At 64.4% G+C, this 808-nt stretch overlaps 1 protein-coding gene across 1 annotated transcript in view; it reads right to left on the bottom strand.

Moving 5' to 3' along the window:
• Positions 1-808, bottom strand: part of XAB2 (XPA binding protein 2) — a gene marked incomplete at both ends in the record, with an annotated part of 20,509 nt that overhangs the window by 2,698 nt on the left and 17,003 nt on the right. The window contains one exon of the mRNA XM_009997869.1: positions 63-185. Coding sequence (XP_009996171.1) covers positions 63-185 — 123 coding nt within the window. The remainder of the gene's footprint in view (positions 1-62; positions 186-808) is intronic.

Consider the following 808-nt stretch of genomic DNA (forward strand, 5'->3'; position numbering starts at 1 on the left):
CCCTCGTGGGTGCTCCTCCCCCCCGCGTGTGCCCCTCCCCCCCACGAGTGCCCCCTGCTCACGCGGGGGTCGCAGATCTGGGAGCAGTAGGTGTAAATGGCTCGGGCTCGATCCACCTCCCCCAGCCGCGCCTCCATGTCCGCGAAGCGCAGGCACAGCTCCCGGGCGGCATCGTCACCCAGTTCCTGGGGACACCGGGACAGGGTCACCCGGGGGCAGCACAGGAACAGGGGGGAAAGGGGGTGTCAACCAGAGGGACAGGACAGGAAAAGATGGGACAGGGGGATGTTGTCTCAGGGGGGACAGAACAGCCGGGGAGGGAAACACAGGAACAGAGGGGACAGCACAGGAACAGAGGGGACAGCAGCACCCTGGGGGGATGGCAGAGCCCACAGGTGACAGAGCTCAGGGGTGACATCAGGTCAGAGCCCACATGGGGGAATGTCACCACCCAGGAGGGACATGAGAACCCAGAGGTGACATCAGCACCCAGAGGGGATACCAGAGCCCATGGGTGATGTCAGAACCCACGGGTGATATCAGTGACTCAGGGGTGATGTCAGTGATTCAGGGGTGACATCAGTAACTGGCACGAGCTTTGTGCCCTCCTCACCCCCCACTGTGCCCAATGTCCCCATGTTCCCCATCCCCCCTAGTGTCCCCCTATACCCCTGTCCCTCCATGTCCTCGTGTCCCTCTGCCCCTCCACGCCCTCATCCACACCCTTCTCCCCCATGTCCCCCTACCCCCCTGGTGTCCCCTGCCACCCCATGTCCTTGTGTCCCCCTACCCCCCATGTCCCCTCACC

Source organism: Chaetura pelagica, unplaced genomic scaffold (genome assembly GCF_000747805.2).
Source record: "Chaetura pelagica isolate M959 unplaced genomic scaffold, ChaPel_1.0 scaffold2295, whole genome shotgun sequence".
Taxonomy (NCBI): domain Eukaryota; kingdom Metazoa; phylum Chordata; class Aves; order Apodiformes; family Apodidae; genus Chaetura; species Chaetura pelagica.